This window comes from Narcine bancroftii, chromosome 6 (assembly GCF_036971445.1).
Source record: "Narcine bancroftii isolate sNarBan1 chromosome 6, sNarBan1.hap1, whole genome shotgun sequence".
Classification (NCBI taxonomy): Eukaryota; Metazoa; Chordata; class Chondrichthyes; order Torpediniformes; family Narcinidae; genus Narcine; species Narcine bancroftii.
Genome location: NC_091474.1, coordinates 14,294,071 through 14,317,875, shown reverse-complemented (window position 1 = coordinate 14,317,875; position 23,805 = coordinate 14,294,071). Strand labels below are relative to the sequence as shown.

At 39.2% G+C, this 23,805-nt stretch overlaps 1 protein-coding gene across 9 annotated transcripts in view; it reads right to left on the bottom strand.

Moving 5' to 3' along the window:
- Positions 1 to 202: 202 nt before the first annotated feature.
- Positions 203 to 23,805, bottom strand: part of LOC138735736 (band 4.1-like protein 1) — a 251,623-nt gene continuing 228,020 nt past the window's right edge. For 6 of the 9 annotated variants that reach the window (XM_069884040.1, XM_069884038.1, XM_069884042.1 and 3 more), the window contains 8 exons: positions 15,005 to 15,142; positions 14,087 to 14,473; positions 12,654 to 12,770; positions 10,434 to 10,514; positions 10,236 to 10,328; positions 7,958 to 8,038; positions 5,591 to 5,707; positions 1,285 to 2,701 (listed from right to left, as the gene is read on the bottom strand). In XM_069884040.1, the coding sequence (XP_069740141.1) occupies positions 2,696 to 2,701; positions 5,591 to 5,707; positions 7,958 to 8,038; positions 10,236 to 10,328; positions 10,434 to 10,514; positions 12,654 to 12,770; positions 14,087 to 14,473; positions 15,005 to 15,142 (1,020 nt within the window). In that variant the 3' untranslated portion in view covers positions 1,285 to 2,695. Of the gene's footprint in view, positions 946 to 1,284; positions 2,702 to 5,590; positions 5,708 to 7,957; positions 8,039 to 10,235; positions 10,329 to 10,433; positions 10,515 to 12,653; positions 12,771 to 14,086; positions 14,474 to 15,004; positions 15,143 to 23,805 lie in introns of those variants that run through there. The other 3 variants (XM_069884044.1, XM_069884047.1, XM_069884045.1) reach the window with 3 other exon arrangements.

The following is a 23,805-nucleotide window of genomic DNA, read 5'->3' as shown; positions in this document are numbered from 1 at the left end:
TTCTTTTTAAATAAGCTTATCAGGTTCTTACATAGTCACGGGAGAGTCCCCACAGAATCCTGCAAGCTCTTTCCAGATCATGCAAGGACCAAAAGATAAAAAAAAAATACACTTTTCATTTCTCAAACTTCCTCATGGTCCAGGAGCAGCAGAAGTAACCCTACCTCAACCCCCCCCCCCCCCGCCCCCAGCAGAATTGTTATGGGTTCTTTCATTTCACTTAGTGTGCTCTCATACGCAATCTATCCTGAAGTATTAATGGAGCGATAATGAATTTTTTTTTAGATCTTAGCAGAGAATGCTTACTTTTCAGTATTCTACTTAATGGTTGGATACTTAACCATTGGAGTAACAAAGGGACCTTAGTGTCCAAATCCATACATCTCAAGGTTGATAGGATAGTTAAGACCTATGGGATGCTAGGCTTCATTAATAGGGGGATTGAGTTCAAGAGTCAGATTGATACATTTAATACAATTAATGTTTAAAAAGCTTTGATATCACAACATTTCCTGTTAGAGGAGAAGTCATAAATGATCACTCCCTGCTCAGTGCCATCAACTGTCAATTTAACCTGAAAAATCAGGCATTACATTTCCACTTCAGATTTAATTCTTCGACTGAACATGCAACTTATAACATGGATTTCAAAAATGCACTCTTTAATACTCATTTTTAACAATATAGGTCCCCAAAATATAATAAATTTTAATCACCCAGCCCTTAAAATTATTGAGGAATCCAAGAAATTCTCCTGGGCTAATAGTGTTGACTGCTTTCCATGTTAGTGGCAGCATATTTTATTTGAACAATATGCTGTCTACCACTATATACCAAGTCAAACAGTAGCAAACCAAGAGATGAATTTCTAAGCGACAATGCTGTTTGAATTCCCATTTTCCATTCTCTTACTCCAAGCATTATTGATTAAAACACTTTCACTGAGGCAGCTGAGGGAGGAATTTCCTGCGAGTCCCTTAAAGGGTACTATTTTGAGATTGCTGTCGGCAAAAAGTTCAACATTACTATAAAATCAGCACTTTTCCTATACAATAGTTGTCATTAACATCCGAGTGGTTCTCCACTGTCCTTTTGTGTCGCAATGGCCATTCCAATGGTATAGTTTCAATGCATTGTGGTTGATTATTGGTGAAGATGCTCTAATCATCAGTTTCAAAAAAAGAGTTCCACACCTTACAAATGTTCATCTGGGCACTGATGCGCGTATGACAGCAAAGTTACTCAATAATCTGCATTAGTTTAAATATACAAAGGGCACATAAATGCATCTGGCACATTTATTTCACTTTGAAGTAAAAGGATACAATGAATACATATCATAGGAGCTTTAAAGGGGGAAAAGCAATGAAGCCGCATTTTATATTTGTATTAAAGTGCTCCTTGCACCTCATGCACATAAATTCATGTCAGTTATTGATACAAAGGGAAAAATTACTCATGTTTATTTTAAAATCTTGGATATATCACTAAAACAATCCTATCAAAAATATATTTAGCAATGGTAAACAAATGAATGACAATTGATTAAATGCCAATTGTGCAAATATTTTGCTATTCATTGCATCATCTAAGCATGCACAAGGCATTTGACATTATATGCAACTGCATGAACAGTGATCGGGTACGCAGTAATCAAAGTGCCTCTCCATGTCAATGATGAGATATGTATAAATGATGCCTTGTGTCATGCCAAGTATGTAAAGCAGTTCATCTGTTTACTCAGCACAGCCCAATATTCTTTGCAGGCATAATGATGAATTCAGTTTGGTAGTGGTTCCGTAAAACCAAACCAAGAAATAAAAATCCCAGTAAGCTCATCGTGCAATGAAGTGCAAAGGAAATCAATTTTCGAACAAAACATTCTGTCCTTTGTGAACCATTGCTAAGTATTTTTAACTGTACCACTATTTTGATCACCTTCCTATACACATCACCTGGAACAGCTAGTTGTGTGCTAACAAATTTCTATCCACTATCATTTGATTAAGACATCTGTGAAAACTCAATTGCCTAAAATTATTCACTTTCAAATAATTAAGATTTCTTCTATTTTACAAAAAAAAAACCCACAAACAGCTGTCAATCCAAGTGTCAGTTTAAAAACCAACACCAGGTTACCAGTTGAATTTTACAAACCTCAGGTGAGGATTACATCCAATCTTTATATTACCAGATAAGCATACTTCAATATAAATTAACGCACATCCAAATTGGAAACAATATGTGCCATTCATTTCCATAGGATATTTTGTGTGATAGGTGCTGATCTTTATTAACAGATCAAAAAATGAAGAAATTTAATCGACATCCATAGCATAAGCATGTGTTATTAAACATTAGTTGTAGGATCTTGCTTCTATTTCCATGAAAGATGCACTCCTGTGGGGTTCTGCTTGCTGGAAAAGCTGATATTGTAGAATGATCTTTAGAAGTTCTCCTTTTGGTTTATTTTCCCTTCAATGCACATTTCCTGGAATTGCAAACGTTTTGCTTTCTTGGCGGTGATTGGAACTGAACTTCCTTTTTGCACAGCAGGAATAAATTACTTTTTATATTAATAATGATATTCTTTTCCATGTCTTCGGTGTGAAATTACAAGGCAGCAAAATTCTGTGTTGGTGAGAGCAACAGTATCTTCATCCAACATGACTTGCAGAATTCCAGTTCCATGTTATTACTCCTGAGGAAGAGAAAAATGATTTTAGAACAAAAATTCCAACATAGCCCTGATCAGCTGCTTCCTTTTCCCCCACCTTAACAGGCTTGTGCTGGAAAACAATTCTTGTGGCAACTTCTGGAATGTAAATTGTTGAAATGTTTCTCGTCCATTAGTTCACACATAAACACAACTTTTCCAGTGTTTTATCAGGAGTCACTGGAGAAAGACCAAAATGAACAAATATTTTTCACCTCAACAAAGTACTGGTCTATCCCCTCACTACACCAGGTATGATTTGTTGATGCACAAGGTCTTTTGTATGCTACCATTCTATTGAAGGCAGAATTCTGCCACTGTTGGCACCACAGTTATTCACCAAAATTACTTTTGACAGGATTAACATTTTCCCCCCAATTGAATCATGAAAGGAACATACTTAAATTAGAATTATGTTAGAGTGACAAATTTAAATATGTAGTTTTTAACTTCCATAAGAACAAAATAATGTACATTTATATAATTGGTGGCACAATTGCCGTAGCGGTTCGCTCAACGCCTTTCCAGAGGTACGAAGACTGCTTAAAGAAATCTCTTGGTGCCTGCCACATTGACCACCGCCAGTGGGCTGATATCGCCTCCAACCATGCATCTTGGCACCTCACAGTTCGGCGGGCAGCAACCTCCTTTGAAGAAGACCGCAGAACCCACCTCACTGACAAAAGACAAAGGAGGAAAAACCCAACACCCAAACCCAACCAACCAATTTTCCCTTGCAACCTCTGCAACCGTGCCTGCCTGTCCTGCATCGGACTTGTCAGTCACCAACGAGCCTGCAGCAGATGTGGACATACCCCTCCATAAATCTTCGTCCACGAAGCCAAGCCAAAGAAAGAGGCTGTTTGAAATTATAGTTATCTAAAAGTTCACATTGACCATGTTGCATGCACATTAGATTTGAAAGTAATCTATCAAAATAAGAATTTAAAGAGAGTTAAATGTAAATTTAAATGTACAGCGCAGTATCAGGCCCTTTTGGCTCACGAGCCCGTGCCACTCAATTACACCCAATTGACCTACAACCCCCGTACGTTTCAAACAATGATAAGAAACTGGAGCCTTCAGGGAAAACCCACGCAGACACAGGGAGAATGTACAACCTGCTTAGATAGCATGGGATTCAAACCCTGCTCCCACTGGCCAAACAGCATTGCGCTAACCGCTACGCTAACCCAAAAATTGAAGTGGTCAATTACTTTATATCAGTAATTAAAATGTCTACTTTCTGAATTTTTATCATTAATGTTTGGGAATAAATTTCTAGGAGAAGTGATGTATTTACTAAACTCAAATTGACGTGGTAGAAAAGAGAATTCAGAGTGGCATGAAATAAAAGGTTAATTTGTCTGATAATCCAGTCTCCTCAATTGACACTGAATTCAATTATTCAACCCACTCAAAGAAAGTAAATTGTTGAAGACAACGACACTTTTTTAAAAAGAAGCAATCTATCTTCATTTTCCCAAGAGCGATGATTATTTGGTAAACAGCACCCAAACACTGAACCTAAGATAAATAATTAAAAAAATAACCAATAAAGAATTACACCCGACTTTCACCATAGATTGGAAAAAATAAAACTGATGATTTTGAAACAAAAAAAAAGAGAAATGCTGGAAGAACTCAGTCAGTCAAAGCAGCATCTGTGGAAAGACAAATCAGTCAGTGTTTCAAGTTAAAGGCCCATCAACAGAAGCAAGAAAAATAGAAAACAAGTCAGGTTGAAGTGGAAGAGAAGGTGAGGGAGTGTAAAGGGAATGGCAGGGTGAAGCGGGCAGGTTTTGAATGGACAGTTAAGTTCCTACATATGTGGAATGTGTTGTTAATGTTGTGGTCTGGGTGATGAGTGATCTAGCCTCGAGGGATGTGCTGAATAGGCCAGAATGTAAGAAACGTTTTTTAAAAATGAAAAGGAATGGGGGTAGATGGAGTGGCATTTACAATTGGCCAATTCTGACACAAATACAAAGAACAAGTTAACTGAATTTGGAAAACTCAATGCAGTAAAACTCCTGTTACCCACAATTCGAGCAATCCGTAGCCTCAAGCAACTTGGGAAAAAAAAAATTCCAGAAAATAAATTGGTGAAAAATATTAAAGTTTAAAATTGGCGCACCTTGTCGTTAGTTCCCAATCATACAGCACGCAATCTCAAGCATCTGAAAAATTCACTTATATGGCATCTACCCATCCCCATAGGTGCCAGATACCAAGGATTTTACTGTATCAAGTTCTATAGGTTGAGGTGATATTCTTTGAGTGTACTTCAGGTTCTTGCTCTAACAGTGCCAGAAGCCACAGAGACCAGAATGGGTGTGCTGGCAACTGCAAACTCCAGGTCACTCCTATGGACCAAGTACAGGTATTCTTCAAAGCATTGCCCATTCGGCATTTGGATCTTCTCCTTGCTGCTTGACTGGCTGCAATTCTTTGAGCATTTCTCTTTTAAATCTGGGCTCTTGTGTACGAGATAGGAGTAAATAATTCATTGGGTTAATAGTACAAAGATCACACCAACAAATCTTTTTCTTCTTCTGGTGCAGTCTCCAAACTCCATTCTCAATTTTTTTTTGTTGTTGTACAGCTTAAACAATGAAACATGCTGAATTCTAACAGGAACTCAAAAAAATGTTCAAGGAAATAGAAGCACATCATGGAATACTTGACGCTTAATCAGGGAGGATTAAATTATCGCCTCTCAGCCTCATCAGATATTGAATCATTTAAATACAAAGAGGGGAAGAGTATCTGGAAGAGGTGCAGTCTTATCAATCTGCAGAAGGCAAATGGAAGAGAAGTAACAATGAACAAGAATGATCATTAAAAAAAATAATTAACACCAATTCTTCATACCTTTGATTCCTGTGTGTTCTGCTCAGTTTCAGAGTCTGATTCTTTATAAACCACTGCTTTTGTCACAAGCATGTCAGGATGTTGCTGTTTCACTTCCTTAATTGCAAGGGCCAGAGCCTAGAGCGCACAATTTAATTTGAGAGACACAAAAGGTAGTTTAGTTTAGTTGAGAATTGATTAATTACAGTGACACTTTGTTTTTTAAAAAAAACATCCAGTGTGATCTTGATCATAAATGACAGAAAATATCAGGCAAAAGGAAATACGGTTGCCCAATAAACCCTTGATGACCTCAGAAACACTGAGTGGAATGGAACTCCAAAACATCGCAATGTCACCCAGCAACCAGCCGCTGGATGTTACATGAAGGGTGTTTTGGGAAGCCGACCTTGAATTCTGCACAAATCCCAACCTTCAGTTGTATGCTGAAGGCATAAGAAATAGGAGGAGGAGTCAGCCATCCAGCCCGTCGAGCTTGCTTCACCATTCGATCAGATCATGGCTGATCGGCTCATCTCCACTACCTACCTTTACCCTATATCCTTTAATTCCTCGACTATGCAAAAATCTATTCAACCTTGTCTTAAATATATTTACTGAGGTAGCCCCATGGGCAGAAAATTCCACATATTCACCACTCTCTAGGGAAAGCAGTTCCTCCTCATCTCCATCATAAATCTACTATCCTGTCTACTTCATCAACTGTACTAATCCTACAGTTGATGAAGTAGACAAAGACGATGTGGTCAAATAATCATGGCTTTTATTAGCAGAAACTCATGGTACAACAATGAAAGACAATAGGTGCATATACAGTTATATCCAAGGGGAGTGTCCTTAACAGTAGAGATAATGCACAGCCAATGTTAGTACAGCAAGGCTCGTCAGAGAGGAGATAGGCAGCTTGGCAGACATTCATCACACCTAGTTTTCGTCTCACCTACCAGTGATAAAAGCTACCTCTTATCTGACCTATTTCAAAGCTTTATATGCTTATACAAGATCCCCTCTCATTCTTAATTCCAGCGAGTACCATTTCAGACAAATCAATCTCTCCTCGGAGGCTAACCTCTAGAATCAATATAGTTAACCACCTCTACACTGCCTACAGGGCTAGGACACTCATCCTCACAGAAGGAGACCAGAACTGCACACAGTCCTCATCAGTACCTTGTACAACTGCAGCATAACCTTCCTGCTTCTTAACAAAGACTTTTTCTGTGGTCCTCAGTAGCAGCCCCATAATCTCTATCCATCCTTTGTACAGCTGCTGTTGTTTGATTTACAACAAACTGTGGATGATCACACCCACTTTGCCCCAACTCATATCATTGCCAGTGTGAATTAAACTGGGAGTGATTAACTTCTGGAATTAGAAAATTTATGTCCATCATCAAGGTTTCTCTCTTAAATATTTAAAGTGTTCATAATGTACCATCAAGAATTTATAGGGTGGCCATTGTACAAATGACCAGAAAACATATTTTAATAATTTATAAGCAAGAGAATGCAAATTGCATTGTAAAATCAGTACATTACACTGCAGTTCACACAAGTTCTCCATCAGACCACAAATCACAACATGTACCAATAGAGATATACCCCGCTTTATGAAACTAGAGTGTTCCTATGAAACTTTCTGCAAGCCGAAATGGCAAAAAACCAAGATCCATTCACTCCCATTGGAGGCTCTTTTCGTAAAAGATTTCCTTCATCCAATTGTTTTTCTGTAATGACATAGTCAGTCATTATTATAAATTGTCATATTGTGATACTCTGGGATCCTATCACCTCTCTATATTTGCATAGAGTGGTAATGATTGGCTGAGAGCCGTAGCCACACCTACTGGCCAGGTCATAAAGGGCTGCACCTCACCAGATCCAGGTCAGTCTGGACTGGTCGACCTCGCTGTACTACGCTCCAGTCTTTTGGGAATAAAAAGCCTTGGTTTGAATCTACAAGTCTTTGAGTCATTTGTCGCGCTACAAAATATCATCTCTGAAAGTGGCAAAATCTATTCTCTTCCTTGTTGATGGATACTGAAAAAATACAGTAACCCCCCCCCCCTCATTATCTGGCAGTCAAGCAGCCAGCAAAAAAAAAAGTGGAAAATAAAATGGTCGAATCTACATACGTTTAAAATTGGCATGCCTCACCATTACTTCCCCAATCACACAACAAGCAATCTCAAGCAACCGGAAAATTCACTTATCAGGAAAGTACCAATCCCCATAAGTGCCCAGGGGTTTTACTGTGTCACTGCATACTTATTAAATAAGTTTATTTCCTTTTATTTCAGCATCAAAGACTTCTGCAAATAACACAATGAAATGACGGTGCTTAGGATGCGACAAAGGATTTTGTACCTGGTCTTGATCAACATCTGCATCTCCTGTGATGATGATTCTCTTCTCAATCCTCGTTTCAGAGAATCCCCCTTTCACTGACTAGGTAAATAATAAAATAATTTAGAAACAGAATCGAAACAGAAGGAGAAATGCTCCATGAACTCTGTGGACTTGTGGGAATACAATGCACACTCTGAATCGGCCAAAATCTATGAGCATTTCTTGCCAACTGAGTTGAACAATTCTTGACATGACAGTTGATTTCCATACATGTCGGGTAGCCAACTGAATAGACGGAAAATCAAAATCATCAAATGTTTGCCACTGCATCAAAATATCTGAATCAAAGTACACACAATTGCCAAGACTGTAACTTCAGATTTTACCAACTGGCTAAATTTGAATTGACTCAAAAAATTGTTTGGTCCCTCCCATTGCTTCTCCATTTAAGAATGTTTTCTATTCTTGTTTTTTTTCCCCCATTTCCTCAGTTTTCCTCTTCTCCAATGGGAAAAGGGTGGGAGATGGCCTTAGTGGCTGCTCAGGAACATAAGAATGTGGTGAAATCCAGAATGGGAATTTTCATCTAAAAGCAAAACACCGCAGCTATTAAAAAGCCAAAAAAAACAGGCACACTGAAAAGATTCAGCAGGTTAGACTCTGTGTTGAGAGCATTATGATTATTTCATAGAATATCACAGAAACTCATCCTTCAGCCACCATGACCATACTGACTATTGATCCCATCTGTACAAACCCCACATTCTCACATTTGGCCCATAGCCTACGATGCCTCAGCAAAAGTGCCCATCTCGGCACTTCTTGATTGCATCTACCACCTTCTCAGTCAGTGAGTTCCAGACCCACCCACCCTCTAAAACAATTCTTCCTCAGTTCTAAACCTCCAACCCCTTCCATTGAAACTTTTCCCACTGGTTTTATACATCTCTGCCATGAAGAGGTCTTCTGCTATCAGCTCTCTCTAAGCCCCCTTTCAGTTAGAACATCAATGAACCTGAAGTGTTAACTATTTTTTTGGGCTGGTGCATTTCCTCACAAAAGATAGTATAACTGAATTGTGAAACATTTTGGAAGGCTCAGAGTTTACAAAAGGTGTTGCTATAAATGTGGATTCTCACTTTCAAAATGCTCATTCAAATTGGGAGGGGGAGCAGAGTGGAAGAAAGGGGACTAGAGGTCAAAATAGGAAAGGAGGAAACCAAATATCAAGGCATTAAATTGTAATAAATGTTGCAGGAAAGGGTCATTTTGCTGAAAGAAGAAGCGACTCTAAATGGACAAGTAGAAGACAGAAGTTGGTGTGCGTTTGGTGGTGGTAGAATTGAGGGATAATCATGGACATCATCAGTATGGAGCAGTGAAGAAAACTAGCCCGATATAATTAAAGTGGGAGGGAGCCCAGGTTTTTAAGCGAATTTGCAGGTGGCACTGTGACAACCACAATCGGGAATCCCATGCACAAAGCTGACCCTAAAGGTAGTGCCGCACAGTTAAATTTATGCTGCTGAAGAATTCGGAGCGAAGAAGAGCAGAGCAGGATAGTTCACTGTGGAAAGCACTAAAATTATTTTAAAAATATTTTTATTATCCTGACAGAATAGACAAGGCGTTCCGATCAATGGATTGGTGAACAGCACAGGTAGGAAATGTTCGATATCTAGCAATACAAAAATCATCTTTTAGTTTTCACTCTTCTCGTTATTTGTGCAGCTCCAGTCACAAGCTCTGTTTTGTGTTTTTTTTAAAGTTGAATGCAACAACATCGATAATAGCCTGAACCACACAATGTGATCTACTAAACACTGGTAAATGTTTGAATCCACATTATCACAAAGACTTTGCAGTCAGTGATAAATCTCGATTAATAGGTGCTTTTGAGCTGTCAGGTTTCTTTGAGCTTGCGGAGCATTTTTGATAAGCATTCAAGTGATTTGACTCTTCTGAGGTGGGCATACGTCAAATATTATGATCAAATTCTAAATGCGAATTCTATTTTGAACTGTTAATATTGCCATCGCGGTGACCCTGCTTGTCTTTTAATATCTCAAACACTCGGCTACAAGAGATGGTAGGAATATAATCACAAAGAATGCCAAACATCTCATCTGATAAAGTGAGTTTAAAAAGGCACACTCATCCTATCCTTTCTTTTAGTTCAAGAATTTCAGTCAAAGCATTTTTCAGCCACCAAGTGTGTGGAATTGTAACAACAAATAATTTCATTTCTGTAGCCCTTGTTTCATGCCCAATGGAAGTCATCAGTGAAGAGTATTACCTTGGTGATATGAGTCGTGGTTGATGTGGATATAGTTTCTGATGTCACAGACTGAGAGCTTGTTATGGATGCAGCTTCACTGTTACTGTCAACCTGAAAAAGTTGGAAGATAGACAAGTTAGAATTCAGGGTTCAAAAGGACTTTCAGTTCAAAGAAAAATCTTGAAAGTGGCTTGTGTAAATAGTCAGCAAACCAACAGCTGATGCAGGTAGAATTTCTGATCCAATATTTTGAGAGCTTGTTGCATTTTCATTCCCCAGATCCGGACTGTTGGTGATCTACACCAGGAAAAAGTCAACTCATATTAAACACGCCATTAAAATGTGTAGCTTTGTAAAACCATAGAATGAATGCACTCCATTTAATGGTCCTAACATCATAAAGAGATACAGCATGGAAACAGGCCCTTCATCTCACTCTGCTTGCATTACACCAGTTTCAAATTAACCCTAACATTAAATTCTTCTCCCTTTTTCACCAACTCCCCCTCGATTCTACTAATCACCCACACATTCGGGGCAACTTACACTGGCTAATCAACTTAACAACTCACACATCTTTGGGATGTGGAAGGAAACCAGAGTACTTGGAGAAAATGCTCACAGTCACAGGGAGAACTTGAAAACTCCACATCGACAGCACCAGCCATCAAGATTGAACCAGGATCTCTAGCACTATGAGCTCGCAGCTCAGTGAGCCGTGTCAGTGTGCAGTGCTTTTCCTAGAACCAAGTCTATGATCTTTGGTGATTATGTTTGTTGAACACACCTGACTGAAATCATGAACGACAATAATGTGTCAACATGCTAGTGGAAAATGCTAAAATATTTCAAATATAAAAGCAGGCCCAGAAAAAAAGTGTATTACCTGCAGCAAAAGTAATTAAGAAACTTTCGATCTTAGTATTCAAGTTTGTGCTTGCACTTGGATATTTCCCAGATTTACTTTGAATGAGTGAGTGGTTGGATAGCAATTGGGTGGTCCGGTTAAACACTGTTCCAGTGGGTTAAAATCTGGCACTGTCTGTAAGGATTTTGTACATTCTCCCAGTGTTGGCGTACGTTTTCCCTGGGTACTCCAGTTTCCTCCCACCCTCCAAAACATACGGTGTTGTAGATTAATTTGGGAGTAATTGGACACCACGGTTTAAATGGCTGAAATCTGCTTCTACTATGCTGTGAATAAATTAAAAAACTTTAAAAAAATAAAATCTTGATATGAATGCCGCTTTTCTAATCTTTGTACTCCTTTTCATTCTTTCGGACATCCCAAAAGGATTTCACAGCCAATTAAATCCCAATAGTTATTCATTGCAGCCAGGGACTATTAATAACAATAGAGAAAATGACCTCAATAATGGCCTGAAATTATTGCCATTTGCACTTTTTTAATGCATATACAATGCACAAAAGCCACTAAGCACATACTGAGCTGATCAATGAGCATCAGGAATTCAGCAGGAGTCACCTTAGCATGGCTGATGTTTGCCGAGAGTAAGCCAGACAGCAAATAGTGTTCAAGGTCTCAGCTTATGTTTACCACTCTGTCAGTGGGAAATGGAGTTTCTGAGGAAATCCTATGATTTTTGTCATTATCGGACAACAAAAAATAAGCATCATACACAGGTTTCTGGAATGAATTGCTCAAGGCTTTGCATTGCACATCGATCTTCTCCCAGCCTTGTATATCAATGGTTAGAAAAACGCTGCATTTCAAAGATGTGGGCTTAAAGCAGAGCTCCCCTCCTGACAGAAAGGAACTAGGATTGAACCTAGTCACTGGAGCTGTAAAGTATCAACACAACCCATAGTAACAGTACTTGTCATATACATGCAGCGCAGCAATAATTGTTCTCAACATCTCATCTTGGCAAGGGCTACTCAATACTTGGGAACGAGGTGGCCAGACAAAATAGACAGAACCACGTTCCTCCATATTTTCACACTCCTGCATGGCAGTCTCAATACCACAGAAATAGGGCTCATCAATTTCTTGCTGGTTGCATTTGGAGTAAATATTTAACAAAAGATTTACTGTCAGTACGTGCAAAATTCAAGTTTTTAATACCATTTTTAAAATGTAAAATTTGTGGTGTCGACTATTACATGGATATTATTTTTGACCACAGCAAGTCCCTGCGTCGTTTGAGGAGTCGGGAGCTCTGATGGGTGGGTGGGATGCCCATGTTCAAGGCGTTGGGAGCTCTTATGGACAGGTGGGTGGCTGGGACTAGGTGCTACATCCACGGTTGAGGTAACAGGGTGGGCGGCCAGGGCCAACGTTTACATGGAAAATACCAGATTTTGGGGAAAAATATAGGCCGGGGGCGGGGGGGTGGAAAGCTTCCTACCCATACATCTCTTCCAACTTCAGGCTGTCCAACTCCAAGGAGCAACAGAAAGAAAATCCTTGAATACCTGTGTGGTTTTGGTAGGTGATTGGATTTCTGATGGTGAAACTATTTCTTTGGTGGAGGTTTCCATTGTTACAGCAGATGCCTCACTTGGCAGCCCAGTTTTTGTTTTCATAATATCCTGAAAAATAAAGCACACAATTTTTCATTGCCTTTTTTTTAAAAAAGATTTAATTTACAAGTCAGAAAATGGGAAACATTTTGATTTTACTGTACTTTGGTCAGGCATGAAACCAAGTCATCATATCATTCACTAGCTTTTACATCAAAAGAAATCTCAATTTTAACATCTGCATATAAAATTAGTTTCCCTGATTGTACTTTTAAATCCCACTCCAGCTGCTGATCAAAATGGCCAAATATGCAATTCCTCTCTGGCCCTTTAACATGAACCCATCTGTTCTGCTTGCTGCTTTCCAAAGAACATGAAGATGAGCAACAACCACTGCATTTTGTATCCCTTGGTAAAATTTCATGGTCAAGACAATGTTTGAACCTGCAGAAGACCCCTAAAGCGAAAATGAACAATGTTACCGAACAAACATGGAAGACTTAAGACAACAATTATGTTCATACATCGGAAATATCTGGCACTGGCAACGCAAAAGACAGTGGTAGGCAATGAATTACAACTCTTAATAGATCTTAAAAAAAACAACAACTTTCATTGGTCACCCAATGTTTCTATCATGCGGGCAAATTTAGGATCCCACATTGGTAGAGCTACGAAGGACAAGTAGGCAAAACATAGGCACAGATAAAAATAAAAAGCACACATGGTAACATAAAGCCAAATGTGTGAAAATACTAAAAATAAGCACTTTTGACTCAAACATTGCCTTTAAGAAATACCAGAGTCAGTAGAAAAATGTTGCCTTTGTTCAGTATTTCTGGATGTGCAAATGTTGAAGAATTGGCAGGAACAAATGATCATTTAGCTCCTTTAATACAAGCATTTCAGTTCAGCAGAACATGCAGTGGTACAGATTATACAGAGTAATATTGCATTCATCTACAAGAAACATGCCATTTTATGCATTTGCTGAAGGTCCTTCATTAGATTAAAGCATTAAATTTCAGGAATAAAATTTAAACAATAAAGTGAGATAAAACACAGAAACTGTTCATAGCAGACAGGTCAGTCAACATCTGTAATAAAGAGGCCAACAACATTTCTTGTTAATGTGCTGGGTAGGCCCCCAACAGGTTTACCTGTCCTTTTCCATTACAGATGTTTTAACTAACTTGCTCTGTCATTAGTTACTTGTGTTTACCACTATTGATATTTGGTTGAGAAATTAACATGCTTTGGTGAGTCTAGTCTATTGTGGTTAATTGTGAGAAATTAAGCAATTAAACAAGATGGTTATAGCTTTACACACAGGAAGAGATGAAATACAGAAGGTGGGGAATGCACTATGTTTCCTTAAGGGTTACCTCATGTTGAGGTTTCTCTTGGATATCTTCAGCTTTTTGGCCATTGCTTTTGTGTTGATCGACCCCATCCTCTTGAGTGGACTGCTTTTCAGTACTTGCGGAACTTGGAATACTGGCTTCAGACACAGCATTGCCATTTCCTTCTTGCTTGATCACCTTAATTTCCGTTGATAATTTCTTCCCTTCGAATACCTCATCAATTGCTTCAGATGCTGGCAATTCTTTCCCAATTTCAGCAGGTCCTGAGGCGTTTGTTTCAACACTGAAATGTTTGTGTTCAACGACCACAGTCTGGGCGACGAGCTCTTGCATCTGTTCCATACCTTCTTCAGATTCCTCTTTGGCCAGCAAAGACCTCCTTTGCAAATCCTGCTTTGCTTCAGTGCTCTGAGCAACAAAGAATGATGAAGGTCAAGGTAACAAGGATCAAAAAGCAACATTGATCAGATTGTGAAAAATATCAGACACCAATACAGGTAAAATAGAATTTAACTGGAGTAATCTGAAAAATGGACAAAGAAAATATCAAAACATAATTGAGGACAAATGACTGATGTGAGATATGGTAGAATGAAGAAACATTAATCAGGGTCTAAGTTGGGTGTTAATTAAAATCAGCAAACTTGGATTTGGCAAATTCTTCATCACTTATTTCATGTGAAGAGAACAGCTCCTGTAAAATTAAAAAGATATTCATAAAGTAATAGGATTCTTGCTTTTCAAAATGGAGGTGAAATGCTGGCAAAAACAGGGAACATTTGTGATCAGGAGAACACATATGATTGCAAGAGAGCAATCCAGAAACAATGACGAAATTAAACAGGCAATTTTTAAATAAAAAAAGCTTTCAATACCAGTAATAAAATGGTAAACAAAATGTTTGTAAATTAACTCTCAAATCATGGAAGAGTTAAACACCTGTGGTATAGTTTCTGGAGTCACAGAATCTTCTGAGGCTTCCCCTTTGATTGGAGTTTTCCCTGGCGACTTTGAAGCTTCTCTTAAAGGTTTAATTTCTTGGTCTTCTGAGGTGCTTTCATGAACAGCTTGTTTATTCTAAACAGACAGAAAGCTTTAATGAAAAGCTGAAATGGAAAATTCAGAAAAAAAGTCTTCATTGTTAAACGACACAGCGGCAAACCGTTTGAGAGCTAGCGCCACAGCAAATAGCAGGAAATCAGCCACTAATAATTGTTTTGACAGGCATTAGTAGGCTTGAAAAAGAAAGTGCAGAACAGTGAAGAGAAAAAATAAACTAAGCAAGGGGAAAGTCACAGCCTATTTTTTTTTCAGAGCATTATCAAAATGCAACTTTCTAGCAATATGAGAAAAGCATCAAGACTTTGCTTTTTGGAGACATTTCAGCTTCGACTACTCTCATTGCTGCCAAAGGTCAATATGGTAGATTGATTGACATTTGCAGTTGCAAAACTCTGAATGGTCTAAATAAAAAAGGAAAGCAAATTAATGGATTGAATACAATGCTCCGCATTTAGCAATACACAGGAACTAAAACATAAAATAGCAATTCCAAAATTTCAAGCTATGTAAAGTTGTATGATGTAGGATGCTACTTAACAAAACATGCTGGAACAATGTTTCCTTGTGATAATTCATTGTTTACCACTGGTTCTGTCAATTCCACTTCACAGCCAGAATCCGGGGATCCCATTTCAGATATCTGTGGAGCACGTTCCAACACTTTGACTGGCTTTTTTGAGTAAATATTTTCTCCCAATTTCAATTCAAAGTATGAGATTTTATCCTTCAGCGTGGCTGACCCCATGTCACACATATCTGGATAACTCTCTTTAAGCTTGGCTGAGGTGTAAATTTCTGTCACCTGTTCTGACGGATGAGGAAATTCTCTACCGCACTTATGCGGCGAGCTTTCCTTTCCTGGTTTGAGTGGTGGCTTCAGAGGATCAGCTTTTGGCAGCTCTGTGATCCTTATGTATTCCAGTTCATTAACATTTATAGGTTTGGGCTCTTCCTCTCTTGATTTTGATGGAAGCAGAGCTATTGTTGATGGCTGCAGTCTTTCAACATGGGAAAATTCAGCTCGAAGAATCACTTCCTTGTTTGACAACTCAAGGACAGATGAGCCCAGCTCAGACGATTTTCCATCGGTATATTCGGTTTGAGATTCTGATCTGGAATCTGTTTTGCTGCTCACAAGAAACCGATCTTGGCTTGTGTCTGATAACAGTTTGTCGGATGCCGAGCCATCATATTTGCCCAGGCTCTTGGATTTTAAGCAGTCCAAGACTGATGATACATGAGCGGAAGAATCATCACTTGCTGTTCTTTGGAAACAATCTTGAGATTCAACCCCATCATCTGATTGAGATACAATTTGAACAAAATCATTGGTTTCACTCTGGCAAAACAGCTTGTGTGTTTTATCATTAAATTCTTCCCCATTATCTCCCTGTGAATGGAATCTTGTCTCTTTTCCATCACCATTCAGTGCAAGTGACAGTGTCTCCATTCCATCACCCTCCGGGGTGCGTGGCCGTGTGCCCTTCCCTTCCTCCTCCGGGGTGCGTGGCCGTGTGCCCTTCCCTTCCTCCTCCGGGGTGCGTGGCCGTGTGCCCTTCCCTTTCTCCTCCGGGGTGCTTGGCTGTGTGCCCTTTCCTTCCTCCTCTGGGGTGCGTGGCCGTGTGCCCTTCCCTTCCTCCTCTGGGGCGCGTGGCCGTGTGCCCTTCCCTTCCTCCTCCAGGGCGCGTGGCCGTGTGCCCTTCCCTTCCTCCTCTGGGGTACATGGCTGTGTGCCCTTCCCTTCCTCCTCCGGGGTGTGTAGCCGTGTGCCCTTCCCTTTCTCCTCCGGGGTGCTTGGCTGTGTGCCCTTTCCTTCCTCCTCTGGGGTGCGTGGCCGTGTGCCCTTCCCTTCCTCCTCCAGGGCGCGTGGCCGTGTGCCCTTCCCTTCCTCCTCTGGGGTACATGGCTGTGTGCCCTTCCCTTCCTCCTCCGGGGTGTGTAGCCGTGTGCCCTTCCCTTTCTCCTCCGGGGTGCTTGGCTGTGTGCCCTTTCCTTCCTCCTCTGGGGTGCGTGGCCGTGTGCCCTTCCCTTCCTCCTCTGGGGCGCGTGGCCGTGTGCCCTTCCCTTCCTCCTCCAGGGCGCGTGGCCGTGTCCCCTTCCCTTCCTCCTCTGGGGTGCGTGGTCGAGTCCCCTTCCCTTCCTGCTCCGGGGTGCGTGGCCGTGTGCCCTTCCCTTCCTCCTCTGGGGTGCGTGGCCGTGTGCCCTTCCCTTCCTCCTCTGGGGCGCGTGGCCGTGACCCCTTCCCTTCATCCTCCGGGGTGCGTGGCCGTGTCCCCTTCCCTTCATCCTCCGGGGTACGTGGCCTTGTCTCCTTCCCTTCATCCTCTGGGGTATGTGGCCGTGTCCCTTTCCCTTCATCCTCCGGGGTATGTGGCCGGGTCTTCTTCCCTTCATCTTCCAGAGTAGTTGTCTGTATCTTTTTTCCTTCATCTTCCAATGTGAATGGTGGTATCTTTTTTCCTTCATCATCTGGCGAACATGGCTTTGGGTCTTTTCTGTCTAATTTCAAGGATAATATTTTCTCATCCTGAGATTTAAACTCATACGTTTCAGACTCACTTTCTGAAGAGGTCCTTGACTCTGATCGCATTGAACTGGGCTGAGATTCTTCAGAAATGTCTCGAAAGGTGCTCGCCTCTTTGGTCTTATGTGCATCAACAATATCCAACAGGGAAGCAGCTTTGCTCTCTAATTTATCTTTCATTTCTGATTCCTTCACAGCCACTGAATAAGTGACTTGAGAGTCATACTTTTCTTCATGAATAGATGTGGAGTCTTCTTGGCTGGTTTCCTTTTTGTCTGGCCCTTTCTCCCTGTTGGAATGCAATTCGTCTTTGTCAGCTACCCAGAAAATTGATGGACACTTGAGGTCATCTACCTGGAAAGTTAGCTCCATTTTGTCTTCTTTCTCTTGAGAAAGAGTTTGTAAATCTGCCATCGCTTCTTCTGGACTTTTCTGTTGAAAGTTTTGGCCTTTCTGCTCAGATCGGGTTTCCTCCTTTTTGGGGGAACTTGACTCGAATTTCTCCCTGTTGATCATTTGCAATGGCAGTGTCGACTCTTCAGATTTTCTTCCATTATGCACCAAAGTTTGTTCAAATGATCCTGACCTGCAAACCAGTGGACCATCTGGATGCTTTGGTTCAGAAATTAAGCACTCTTCATCCAAAGCTTTCTCAAATACTTCTTCAGCTTGAACTTTGTGTTTGAGCACTTCGCTTTTTCTTTGTTCATCTAACTTCAGTAACTCAGTGCAATACAATGCCGTAGTTATCATCCGTGTCTTGTCTATGAAGCTAATAGATTCAGAAGGGTTTTCCTTTCGTTCAGCAGACAGAACACTGATCTCCTCAGTTGCCAGAGATTTGTTTTCACGAGGCTCATCCTTGTGGATTGTTTCGCTTATAAGCTCCATTTCAGGAGATGATAGTTCAAAATTAATTTGTTTTTTTTCACAAACAAGTGACATAGCCTCAACTGCTTCTTCTTCTTTGGATTCAGTTTTGCCACTTTTCACATCAACTATAACTAGTTCTTCTAGCCTAGAAGCTTGTTTTTCTATTACAACCCATTCATCAGAGTCCTACATTTCAAATACAGAAACTTGTCAACATCACAGTATTCCATGAATATAGCAAAAGACATGCATTTCATTGATTTCAATTTGCTTTATATTGAAGAATGAATAGCCATAACACTGGACAACCAAGATTTTTCTTCCTGAACATTTTCGGGTGTATTTTATAGACTTTGGGCTGCTGATCGTTAAAAAAAAAATTGCCTTAAAATTTTCCTGTCACATTTTTAAAAAATATATATACAACCTATTTTTGTGATCTCCTCTCAGATTACAAGTCTACTTCAAACATGCAAAACCATGTCATGAAAAATTCATTTTCTGTATTCACACTTGGATTTCTTCCTTGATGATTTTGATGCAGATGAACACGGTGAAAGGTTTCACCAGGACACTGCGACCATGTAAAAGCGGCATCAGGGCAACTGGAATCCATCAACGTTGGCTGACTATTGTTGGACACTGTACTCGGCATCTGATGCCTTGTGTCAAACGAAAATCAGTGGCAAAACATTTTTAGGTTAATTGAACTAACTCAATGTGTCAATATCTTAATGCAATGAAACATGCTAAATTCAACAAAAGCGAATTTAACGTTTCTCCATCTTCCTACATGATACAGCAAATAACAAATTATCTTTGTGTTCAGCTTAAAGTTGTCCATCATAAACCCCAATTTCTTTTCAGGAAGCAAAGCTTTTGGGAAAAAAAATTGTCCAGTGTAATTGGATGAAGCTAAATTTCTCAAACATTTCAGTAACTCTATAAAGTCCAAGGAGAAGGTAAAATGATTTAACTTTGAGAACCTCAAAACAAATAATCAATGCTGAAGTGAATGATATAAATAGATAAATACGCAAATTTCACAATCATTAACATTTCTTAGACTTGTTTACATTAAAAACTTTAGTCTTAGCTGTTTCGCACTAGTCAATAAATGTTAATCCTTTAAAAATATTAGCAAACTATTAAAGCAAAAAAAATCACCTATCCCGTTCCTGACATCAGTTCTACACTGAAAAATAATCATTAAAAAAAATATAATTTTGATGAAACTCAATTCATTATTGTTAAATATAGAACTGAAAAGGTCAACCTCAGGGCAAGCTGCAAGACTTTGCTAAAGCTTCCAGAGATAAGGCAATGTCACCCACTTGAGAAGTAGGCTCTTCCTTGACCTCCTCTTCAGTCTTCGCACACTGATAGAAAGGTTAATTAGCTGACATCCCAGAACATAATTGCATAAAACACAGAATAGATGTGCTAGCTTCTTGCTTGCAACTTGCATTTTCAGGTCCAGATGAATTAGATTTATTAGATGTATTAGATTTTCCATCAAAATATGAGAAGTTGCAATTCATGTTTGCATAATACCATTCTCCACTTACCAGTAGTTAAAAAAGCATAATATACAAGAATTCTAGCATTTATAAGATACACAACTTGTGAGCATAATACCTTCTTCTTTTCAGTTATTTTCATAATTTTTGTCAATGAATAAATATTGTTTTGATGAGAGAGTTGTCATGTTGAGTTGTGTACCAGTCCATTTAAGTGATTTACGGTGATTTTGCTTAATAGTTGGAGAAGAACCCCCATGTTCTTCAACCAGTACTACAGCAGTCAGATAAGTAGGTTCCTGAAAATAACTTCACTGAATGTTCCAACTCAACCCCGCACTAAACCTTAGATTTCTTCAAAGGCAGAGAAGTTTCCACATGTACCAAAGATCTGCACAGCACGGCAGAAGATGCAACACAGGAAACATGCAATCAGCTTCCTTAACATTTCCGAATGACACTACGTTCAGAGCAGCCATCTACTGTCTACACTTTGATCCTGTCAAAATCTTCCCTTGAATGTGTGAGAACCAGCACCCACATTGTAAGATAGTAAAACCCCTGTTATCCAGAATTCAAGCAACTGGCAAAAAAAGAAGAGGAAAATAAATGGAAATTTAAGATAAATAAAAATAAATAAAAGTCTACAATTATTAAAATAAATGGTCTTTGAAGTAAAGCATAAACCTTTGGTGAAGATGGGAGCAAGTATTCAGCCAGTGGAGTGCCTTGTTCATCCTTTGCTTGTAGCAGCCGTTTGAATAAAGTTGCGTGAAACAGCAATGGCGTCGCTTTTGAGTGTCTCCTATTCCTGCTTAGTATTAGTATATTATTATGTAAGTAAGGCTTTATCTGTAAACTTGGGGTGGGGGGGGGGAAGTGGGGGGTAATCTATAATTGTTATTGCTCATCTTTTGGGTGGCTCCATGGAGGGGAAAAATCTGCAGATGCAGTGACGGTTAAATGTTTTCAAAGAATGTGACTGAAAATAAAGTAAAATGCTTTAAAATTTATATATTCAGGCAAGTGAAGTTTTTTTCAGTGCAAGTACAGAATAGTATTTTTGTCATTTGAACTGTTTATTCTCAAATACACGCATTAGTTCAGGCTTGTAAGAACGAGTCTCAAGCAACTAGAAAACTCGCTTATCCAGCATTTATCAATCCCTGGAGATACCGGGGCTTTTATTTTATATTAATGTTGCACACTGAAATATTTGCTGCCCAAGTTCACCATGGGCCAAAGCAGAAAGGCCGTCAGGTGCCAGAAAGCATTATCCAGGTGGGTTTGAAAAGGCCTGCCTGCAAAACTCCTTTGAAAATTTCGTGCTAGCTTTGCCGACTGTCAAATCTCTTGGGGTTTACTGACAGTTTTGAGTGTTCCTCATCTTGAGAAGCAACTAAATAAACAATTTTTTAAAGACTAAAATATTAAAGAAATTCAGATTTAAAAACATGGATTAAACACAAATAATTTTCTAAAATGACCTTCTCTTCACCTTTCTGCCTTGCACTGGTAAAATTTTGATTCAGGCAAATGGGCTTGGGGATCCAGTGCAGGGTCCCCAGCACAAATACTGAGATTGTCCAGTGAGCTCCTGCAACATAGCTGGATTCTATAGGGAACAGCTGGGAAATCACTGGCAGGCCTCAGCCAGCAAGTTTGAGAAGGCCATTTACACAAGGGAACACGTGCCAGTACAATGCTGAGAAATTGAGGTAGTTCCAGCTGGAAATGCCAGTACAACCCTGCCACATCTGAGCAAGTTTGCTTTTAAGCACAGTGCCAGCATGAAATGAACAGTAAAGAAGTATAACTGAATAAAGAAAATAACTTATGAGGCACCTTGACCCTCAGAACTCCCATACAATTTAATACTAGTGATTACGAGATTGAGTTCCTTTTTAAAAAAATTTCCACATTAATTAAACTTCAACATATTTTAATTAAATACTGAACTACCATGGGCTGCATTTATTGATTGAAGCATAGCATGTCTAAAGAATATTTCACATCTATAAACTCAACTTCAGAAGTTAATTTAGAAAAGATGTGAAGACAGATTATAGCAACATTTTAATGATATGGAAATCCCTTTTTCCCCTGACAGATTTTTAGTTGAGCAAGGCTTTCAGTGCATCATCTCAAACTGTGTGCTTTGAAGATAAACTGATAGAGGAGTAGTGAAGCATAGGAAATAGAGCTGCATAAAAACTAACACTGCAGGATTTGTTAGTATTGACAACGAATGACTCAGAGGTGAAAATATGCGACTCAGGGCTGGAGCAGCATACAGTCCAAGTGGGTTAAATCGGCAATGTTGGTAGATGGCAGAACTGGTGAGAAGTGAGTTACATTCATCCTAAAATCTACCTAAATTAAAATTTACACATTTTCATACTACTACTTGTATCCAAGAGCCGTTTCTGAAAACAAAAACTAACATTAACAAAATTACATTGTGCAAAGTTTGACTCTGCCCTTTAAATTTAGATATACAGCATGTTAACAGGGCATTTCAGCCCATAAACTTGTGCTGCCCCATTGACACCCAATTATCCTATAACCCCCCCCCCCCCACACTACGTTTTGAACGGGGGAGAAAACACACAGACCTGGGGAGAACGTGCAAACTCCTTACAGTCAGCGCCGGATTCAAACACCGGTTGCTGGGTTAGCACAACAGTGTTGCGCTAACCGTGGCACCCAGCATCTTTCATCCATCACGTTTGAATCACTAGTAATAAAATCATAATTTTGAAATGTGAGGCATTATGAACAAATATCCAAAATACATTTTGTTTGTGCTTTTTTTTCCTTGTCTTTAACCATCAACGTCATTGAATTTTTATCAATTAAAATATAAAACTATTAGCAAGCTGCACTGCATACAAAAGGCCCTTGCAACACAAGGACTGTGTAAAGACACTGAAGAATAATAATACCAGGAGTAGCAAATCATACACATTGACCATTTGAACATTACAAATGTCCTGTGCAGAATTTTTCAATCATTATCCCAGATTATAAATCAGGATACAAAATATTTACTCTAAAATTCAGTAGAATCAAACAATAAATTAGTGACTATTACATTTTGCGCATACTCGACTTTTTTAAATGTATTATATTTCGTATGCTTTATCCTACAAAGGTACATATCATACTTATATTTAGTTAAGAAAACATAGCTCATGGCAAGAGTTGTCCTTCCGCTCACTATGAATATAAACTAAACCACAAATGTTAATTCCTCCCATTCCAGTGAATTTAACAAAGTTACGTACGCTATGAGCAGTCTATTTAAAGTCATATTTTCTAAAAGCCAAGGAGCATGGATATTTTAAGCTTTTGTTTTCAAACTTAAAAACTTGTTTTGAAAAGTAACATAGATTAAATTCTCACAAAAAAAATTGTTTCATTAGATCCTCATGGGAACCTGCAGACACAGAAGTGATTGGAATCTGCATGATGTACATTCTGCCAATATCAATCTTTTATGGAATCAATACCTTGATATTAGAATGCTAAGTTATCATAACAAGTTTATAATCAATGATCAAATGACATTTATATATGCAGTGCAATATTTACCATTGCTCCCTGCTGTCAATCTTGTAGATTTACATGACAAAATCATGTCAAATTAAGACTACGGTTAATACAAAATTTCATGAGATCATAATTAGCCTCTACACATGATTCAGGAAAGGTTATTTTCGAGTGCACAATAGTAATGTTTTGAAGTAACCTCTGACATT